The 7,415-nt window shown below is 35.5% G+C and overlaps 1 protein-coding gene across 1 annotated transcript; it reads left to right on the top strand.

The window, feature by feature from the left end:
- Positions 1-298: 298 nt before the first annotated feature.
- Positions 299-7,125, top strand: LOC143889482 (uncharacterized protein At2g29880-like). Its single transcript, XM_077393708.1, has 4 exons — positions 299-448; positions 3,823-3,894; positions 6,146-6,481; positions 6,568-7,125. The coding sequence occupies exons 1-4, from the start codon at positions 299-301 to the stop codon at positions 7,123-7,125; spliced, it is 1,116 nt and encodes a 371-aa protein (XP_077249823.1).
- The last annotated feature ends 290 nt before the right edge of the window (positions 7,126-7,415 follow it).

Here is a 7,415-nt window from a genome sequence, read left to right as displayed (position 1 = left end):
TTAAACCACCATCATTACCGTCACCTCCAATCTTTAGATCTAGTAATCTACCTCCTAGATCTGTTAAACCTCCATTTTTTTCAGCCAAGCTCCAATGATTTTTCCGGCCAAATTCTCAGGCAAATCTCGGTCATTGCATCCCATTACCTCAATTTCTGTCAATCTAGTTATAATCTTCCTCTTCTACTTATCTCAAATCCTAATTTCAAATCTGAAACCCTAGATCCGGTCCTTTGCACCTCGGTTCCATATATTTTCTTTATAGATCTAATTGATTTTGGCTCAGAATTGATCATGTATGGTGGAGATCAGATCAATTAATCTAGATCTGAGTTCAGAAATCTTGGATCTAGCGGAAATTTCTCCAAGCTCGGTTGATTTTGAAGAAGAGAAAATGAAAAAGATCAAGATCTCATCATCTCTATTCGAGCTTGAGTATTCTCATTTGGTAATCGCTTAGAATTTTATTTTTTTTTAGTTTTACTGTCCTTGCACGTAATTTTCATCTTAATTGCTGATTTTCTTTTTATTTTACATGTTTAATTTTTTTTTCGAGCTGTGTGATCTTGAATGAGATTTCGCGTTATGGTGTTGTAGTGGGTCAAAAATATACAAGGATTTGATCTGTAGATGAAAAGTCCTCTGTGCGATCTTTGTTCGGTGGTACATGATCATGATTTTTTGTCAAAAATTGGTGATACCTTTTTCATAATCTAGGTCTGTTTTTATATGATATCTAGTTAGCAGTAAATGATTAGTCCCTTGTTTGGACTCTGTGGTAAAGCTTTTGTAACTTGTGGTAAATTTCCTAGCTATTCATTACTGGATATATGGATGTAATTTTGTGATCTGTGGGTTTCATCTAATAATAGGTAAGCTTTGCTTTTAAATTGTTATAGAGAATCAGTTCTGTTGGCACAGGTTTCATATTAGAGGTCATGTATTGATGTGTTTTCAAACACCTTGGATTAAATATTTGCATTGTTGAAAGTAAATTTTTACATTGATTTTTACGCAAGACCTGATACCATTACCATACTGAATTGTTTTAGTTTAGGCATTTGTAATGAATTGGTTTCACATTAGAATTATGCTTGACAATTGTCATATAGGTTTAAGATTTGGTGATAACCATGAATAAGTAAGTCTGCAGCATGTTATACTTCTCAGGATGGTTATTGGATGGATTTAAAGTTTAAGATGGTTAGTCTTTTGCCTTTTCAAGGCAAATGGTCGAGATATGTGATAAGCTCTTTGACTTGACTGAGAAGTATCATTCTGGTAACTTAATTGATGTGCAAGCAAAAGGTTTTTATAGAGTTGATTTGTATGTTTGTATGCACTGTTTGTAGCATTTGACACTTACAATGAGCAAGAGACAATGTGAGCTTATGTTGTGTTGAATAAGATTGTGATAATGTCATTCATGATTTGATAGCTTAAGTGACATAAAAGTTCAAAATATGTCTGATATAGCTTTGTGGATATGGGAAAAATTAAGAATCTAATCATATGCCTTGTTTTAGTCTTCTTTATGGTCAATCATCTTAAAGTGAAGTTCTAGTTGGAAAATTCAGCTGTAAGCATGTACTGATAGTTCTTTATTCATGATATTGGTTCGATACATGTGATAGTGTTAATAGTGGTCATTTCATTTATTTATTTTTTTAAAGAAGAAGAAGAAGATATTGTCCAGATTGCTGTGTATGTTTGCGAGAGTGTATCGATGCATATGTGTGTGTATTTGTGCGTGGAATTCAATCTGTATGTGTCATGCTCTGTTTGTATTAAATCAACATATTTATTTGTGATTCAGTTTGTACTCTGGGCGTTTAAAAAAATAAAAATAAAATCAGAACATATCTTTGTGATCCAACTCATGCTCTATGTGTGTGGAATTAGCCCATTCAATTGTAGTTCAGACCGTCTCATTTGTTTCTTATTGTTTGAGAATATATCCCAACTATTTAGATCACACACCGTTAATTGGTTTGCAATTCATTAATGTATACCATTGTATAGTGGCTGAATGAACTAAATTTGATCATTATTATATGAGCTGATTTATCAATCCTAGAATTGCACCTCTATCTCTTGTGGATGATGTCAGTGCTATCATTTTTTACTCAAGTTGCTTGTGGTTGTATTATTAAGAAAAATCAAGATTCCATATAAAACAGTGGTCTGATCTCATGCTTTTGTATTGAGTGTTTGAACTGTGCATGTGCAATTTTGGTTTTGTCACACTCTTAGTATTTTTTATTTTTCTTTAGAGAGAAAAGATTTTGAAATTTAGCTCCTATTAAACGGTGCTGAACTGTACATGTATTACCCTCACGTTTAGGTAGGAATGTTGATGGTCACAGGTATTAGCTTTGAATATATTTCCTCCTACTGAAAAATTAGATATTGCCTTGTAGATCAAATTCATTTGTTCTTAATACACATAACCTACTTATTTTATTTCTTGTTGATATTTATGAAAAAGAGTTCAGAATGATCAGGTTTTACATGCAAACATCTTGTCTGATTTATCTTTTAGTGTATTTGAAATAATACCCAATTGATAATATCTTAAAAGATGCCAATTTAATTATGCTTTGGCAAATGTATAGTCTATTTGATTTTTCTTGTTGATGCGTGCATTGCTTGTGGTGTTTTTAAGGATAGTTATTCCTAGTGTCATATGGTTATGACGCCTAACTGATTTAGAATGTGAAAGAAAGTGATGTTGGGTCAGCTATGCTTTGATTTTTGCATGTTGGGAATCCAAGGCTATCTCTCCTTGGTCTTATTGTCTTAATGGATTGCTTTCCATAAAAGATAGAGAAGCAAGGATTTCATGTTAATTATGCTAATGGTTATTATAGAAAGTATCAGTTCACTTGGTTCAGAAGCACATCACTGCTATCCCAAATCTGTCCCACTGGTTATGCATTCGCATTTGCGATTTTTACTTGGTTCAGAAGCACATATCTGCTGTCCATTATCATATAGTTGATGTCCTGCAGTTTATGTGCTATATAGCTGCGATTTTGGGTTGGATTAAAGAGCATAGAACTGTTATTCTACACTACACATCTGTTGTCCATTATCATATAATTGTTGTCCTGCAGTTTATGTGCTATATAGCTGTGATTTTGGGTTGGATTAAAGAGCATAGAACTGTTATTCTACACTACATATCTGCTGTCCATTATCATATAGTTGCTGTCCTATGGTTTATGTACTATATAGTTGTGATTTTGGGTTGGATTAAAGAGCATAGAACTGTTATTCTACACTACATATTTGCTGTCCATTATCATATAGTTGTTGTCCTGCAGTTTATGTGCTATATAGCTGTGATTTTGGGTTGGATTAAAGAGCATAGAACTGTTATTCTACACTACATATCTGCTGTCCGTTATCGTATAGTTGATGTCCTACAGTTTATGTGTTATATAGTTGTGATTTTGAGTGTGGATAACAAGCATATAGTTGACCTCTAAGCATCACATAGCTGCTATCTTTATAGGTGGTAACACTCTTTGGCTTGCTTTGCGGAAATGCTGACATCAAAATTAGCAATAATTGTATCTTTATAAAAAATTGTTTGATATGGATTCTATCAGTACGTGATCAAATTTAGCATAGTTAGTGATGGATGGCCATCACTGTGATAGAAAGAGTGGTAGCCATAGCATAAAGAAAATGTTTGTGTTGAGAAGTAAAAGAGCTTTTGGAAGTACACAAAATAAAATCAGTCCTTCTCAGGGAAGTTTTGCTTTGACAGTGGCATCGCAAGGTTCTATTAATCAAATTGTACCATATTTGGATTAGGATGCTGGAATTAAAGAGCTAGAAAATGTTTCTACCGATGCATTCAGTGCAGATATTGGTGGGCAGGTTAAGGTAGTGGTTGGGTATATTGTCGGGCGGTGAAGGCGTTAGCCCAAGCCCATCCTTAGGGGACTTGCTCAGTCCAAGTAGAGCTCCCCTCCTTTGTATAGTAGACTTTACTAGTCTTTTAGACGCCTTTTAAATATCATTTCCTTCTTCATTGCAAGGGCAATGAAAGAATCACTTAAACCCCCATTTAGGAGACCATAGTGGTCTCATTAGCGAGTTACATTAGGAGACACACTCTGTCTCATTGAGGTAGTTCTCTTTTGGAGACAAGCCTCATTTCGGACCTACCCTTAGGGAGGTTACCTTAGTTTGGTAGGGAGTTTTTCTTGTAGGAAAGTCACGATCTTTAACGCAGGCGCGAACTTGAAGTTCCGAGTTATAAGAGAAAAGCTCGATTATAATGTTCACCTCACACAGGTGAAACTTTAAAAAGTCCGGGGTATCCTATCATCCAAGCCTCTACCCTAATCTCTGGGAAAGAAAGAACTCCATTGCAACTCTGCCCTAATCTCTGGAAAAGGGAACGCCATTGCTAGGGTTTCAATAGGGATGCTCCTCTCTCTGTGTCATTTTATTCTTCATCATCCATTTCCATTGCTAGGGTTTCTGAGAGGTATGCTCTTCTCCCTCTCCCTGCCATTTTTTTCTTCATGATCCCTTCATTTTTAAGAGATTTTTCGGCCCTCATGGGTATTTTAGACCTGGTTTTATGGGGTTTGGTTGCATGTTTTTTCGGTTTTACGAGTTGCTTGTTTAAGAGATTTTTGGCTATGATCCTTACTGATATTTTTCATTTTCTTTCTCTTTATCTCTCTTGGACTGGTAAAGTAGAAGAAGATAAGAAATTCCATTCCTCTGAATTCTCTCAAATTTTGAGGGTTTTCTTAACTGATATGTCACAGTTTGTTCAAAATCATTTTTTTCATATTCTTGTTCAATTTGTTGGGATTTTTGTTATAATATAACATATTTGTACAAAAGCTTAGTTTTTTATAATCCATCATCTCTTCTTCGTCCTTTTTTTTTGGTATCCAAATTGCCTGTTTTAGTGATATTTGCTTCAGCAGTTCATAAAGACTACATGTTTGTATAAATGCCTACATGAAAAATACAGTTCTTTCATTTTCAAATACTCTAGCAGCAAATGGTAGTAGCTTGTGAAGAAATAGTGGGTTCATAAATATGTGTGCTGGTATTTTTCTTTTACAACATTATATATATATATATATATATATATATATATATATATTGATGACATAGGGCATCCCCACCCCATTTTAGGGCGGGACTAATCCCTATGGATGCACGCAATCACTAGTAAACCAGTGCATCGGGTAACTCTAGGGGACTCGAACTCACATCTATGGGAGCAGACCCACGATGCTAGCCGGCGTGCCAACCCCGTCCGGGTATGAGACAAAAATAATATTATGAGCCGAAAATCTATCCATGATTCAATCCGGATGCCCAATGGCTTGTCATAACTCTCAATCCTCAGTTTGAAATTCCCTCTTTAGTGAGCATTTCAATGATTTGAAACTCTTGCTGTTGATACTGAGTTTAACAACCATGATTCCATTTGGACTGAGATTGTTAAGTACAAATGGAACTTGCATGCTATTCGCTAACAGCTTGAAGAGAGGATTTTTGGCCAAGGAGTCTTTGGGCTTCACTAGTTTTCCTCTTAAGATTACGTTATATGCAAAGCTTTATGTTCTTCAAGAACAAACTCAAGGGCATAAAGATCTATAGTTATATTTCAGGTTCATTTTGAAGACCCTGTTTCGAGAAGAAACCAGTATTGCTACTCTCCTTATTAGCTCAAATATGAGTTTCTCATGTCAATGCTATCTCTTGTAGAATGTATTTCTAGCAATATGTTTCTCATCATATTAGCTCAAGTATGAGTTTCTCATGTCAATTCTATCTCATGTAGAATGTGTTTCTTGCAACCTCCTAATTTCAAATTATCAAGATTCTAATAAACATTAATTTGTTTGTCTCTATTGGCATGCCAATTATGAATGCTTTTTCGTTTTGTTAGTTGCAAGTGAGAAGACAACATCTCCGTATAAGCTAGAGAGAAGACATTATGTTTGTGAATTTGATTACCAATGAGCTTTCACTAGGAAAAGAGAGATAAAAGCTACCACACCAATGTGGACGCATTGGCAACTTATCTTTTTTGTTGAAACTATAAATTGTTATAAAGATTATATTCTCAAGATTCTAACAAATATCAATTTGTTTGTAGATGTCAAAGCCAGGAAGAGCCAAGGGTGCATACGAGCAATGGAGTGTTCAGGAATCTCGAGAACTACTGAGGATATTGGTGGATGAAGCCAATAATGGAGCAAGGCAGACCGATGGGTTTTTTTCCAAGAATCACATCACGACTAAAGTCTTGCCAATGTTGAATTCAAAACTTCGATGTAACAAAACATATGACCACGTTAGGAGTAAGCTCAGAGTATGGAAAAGAACTTACAAACCGATTGCAGAGTTAATGGCGTCCAATTCAGGATTTGGTTGGGATCCATTTAGTAAAAAAATTACGGCCCCAGAGGAAATTTGGGATGCCTATATTGCGGTAAGAAAATAATTTATTTTATAATTGTTGTATTTTTTTTACTGGAAATTGTAACTAAGAACAAATTTTGTCTTTCTTTGATGTAGGCCCACCCAGAGGCTTCCATCTACAGAATAAAGACTATTGAAGAGTTTGAGGACTTGAAGACGATCATTGGTCAAGGATTCGCTATTGGTTCATACGCTGCACAGGTTTCAGAGACTGGCATAAATATAGGTAATGAGGGAGATGACTTTTTTAATGTTATGTTGGATGATGATATAGGCAATGGGGTAGATGTCTTTGCTGATGATGCGCCTTCACATGTGCCGCCTAGCCATTCTACCTCATCCTCAATGCAGCAAAAGCATAGCCATGAGGGCGTCACTTCATCTCGTCAGAGGGCACGACTTGGTACAAACCTCAATGAAGGGCTTGTAGAATCATTTACTGAGCTAGTTAGAGAAATGAAGGACCTTAATCCCAAAAATGCCAACCACGCCAATTGGCTAAAGGCACTGAATGAGATTCTGAATCTAGAGCGTGACCTTCGTTATAGGGCCCCTGAGTTCTTGAATACCCCAGAATTCAAAGAGCAATTTGTAGATATGGATGTGGAGGCTCACAGGGATTTTTTTTTCTGGAAGTGCGAAAATAGAAGCTAGTAATTGGGAGCACGAGGAGAATGTTGCTTATTTAGACTGACATTTTTTTGTGGTTTTGTGGGGATGAAAGTTACTAATTTAGATTGATATCTTTTTGTGGTATTGTGGGGTTGAAAATTGGTTATCTAGACTGATTTGTTTTTGTGGTTTTGTGATATTTTGGGGATGAAAGTTACTTATTTAGACTGACATATTTTGAGGTTTTGCGGGGATGAAAGATACTAATTTAGACTGATATCTCTTTGCGGTTTTGTGGAGATGAAAGTTACTTATTGGATATTTTGGATTGT

The sequence above is a fragment of the Tasmannia lanceolata genome, unplaced genomic scaffold (genome assembly GCF_043159265.1).
Source record: "Tasmannia lanceolata isolate RefF3 unplaced genomic scaffold, GAP_Taslan_0.1 ptg000002l, whole genome shotgun sequence".
NCBI lineage: Eukaryota > Viridiplantae > Streptophyta > Magnoliopsida > Canellales > Winteraceae > Tasmannia > Tasmannia lanceolata.
The sequence above is the reverse complement of the archived record's forward strand: the minus strand, read 5'-3'. Positions and strand labels throughout refer to the sequence as shown.

What these genes read in the sequence shown, in the direction of transcription:
- LOC143889482 (XM_077393708.1), top strand. Translation starts at nt 299, where the DNA reads ATGGTGGAGATCAGATCAATTAATCTAGATCTGAGTTCAGAAATCTTG. An exon ending in ATATTGGTGGGCAGGTTAAG is followed by an intron (nt 3,895 to 6,145) that starts GTAGTGGTTGGG and finishes ATTTGTTTGTAG; the next exon opens with ATGTCAAAGCCAGGAAGAGC. An exon ending in TTTGGGATGCCTATATTGCG is followed by an intron (nt 6,482 to 6,567) that starts GTAAGAAAATAA and finishes TCTTTGATGTAG; the next exon opens with GCCCACCCAGAGGCTTCCAT.